At 57.1% G+C, this 403-nt stretch overlaps 1 protein-coding gene across 1 annotated transcript in view; it reads right to left on the reverse strand.

Moving 5' to 3' along the window:
* The window catches only part of GATAD2B (GATA zinc finger domain containing 2B), a 14,212-nt gene that overhangs the window by 2,917 nt on the left and 10,892 nt on the right, over nt 1-403 (reverse strand). Inside the window, 1 exon segment of the mRNA XM_010285585.1 lies at nt 1-207. This exon segment is cut by the window's left edge and continues 100 nt beyond it. Coding sequence (XP_010283887.1) covers nt 1-207 — 207 coding nt within the window.

The raw sequence follows: 403 nt of genomic DNA on the forward strand, positions 1-403 counted from the left end.
GGGGGGGCTCTCCAGCAGCGTCTTTTCCAGCTGCTTGCGGAGGGCAAGCTTGGCAGCTGCTTGGGAGTTGGCGGCGTCGTTCAGAGCACTGGGGCTGGGGAGCGGAGACGACACCCTGTTCACAGTGCCAGGCTGGATGTGAGAGGCAAGGTTCATATAGATGGCTGAAGACGACGTACGCTGGCAAGGAACAGAAGAACTTGATTGCTGGAGAGGAAGAGAAGATGGGAATTATTACAAAAAATTAATAACAGTCCCCGCCTACAGTTCAGCCCCTGAAGCAACCTGGATGAGCCAGATCGCCTTCTCACAACCCTCCGTCTGCAAACGTTCCCGAAAAGACCCGGGGAGACAAGGAGCCGTGCTGGGACTCAGGAGCAGGGAGCTCATCTCGGTCCCCACG

Source organism: Phaethon lepturus, unplaced genomic scaffold (genome assembly GCF_000687285.1).
Source record: "Phaethon lepturus isolate BGI_N335 unplaced genomic scaffold, ASM68728v1 scaffold33124, whole genome shotgun sequence".
NCBI classification, from domain to species: domain Eukaryota; kingdom Metazoa; phylum Chordata; class Aves; order Phaethontiformes; family Phaethontidae; genus Phaethon; species Phaethon lepturus.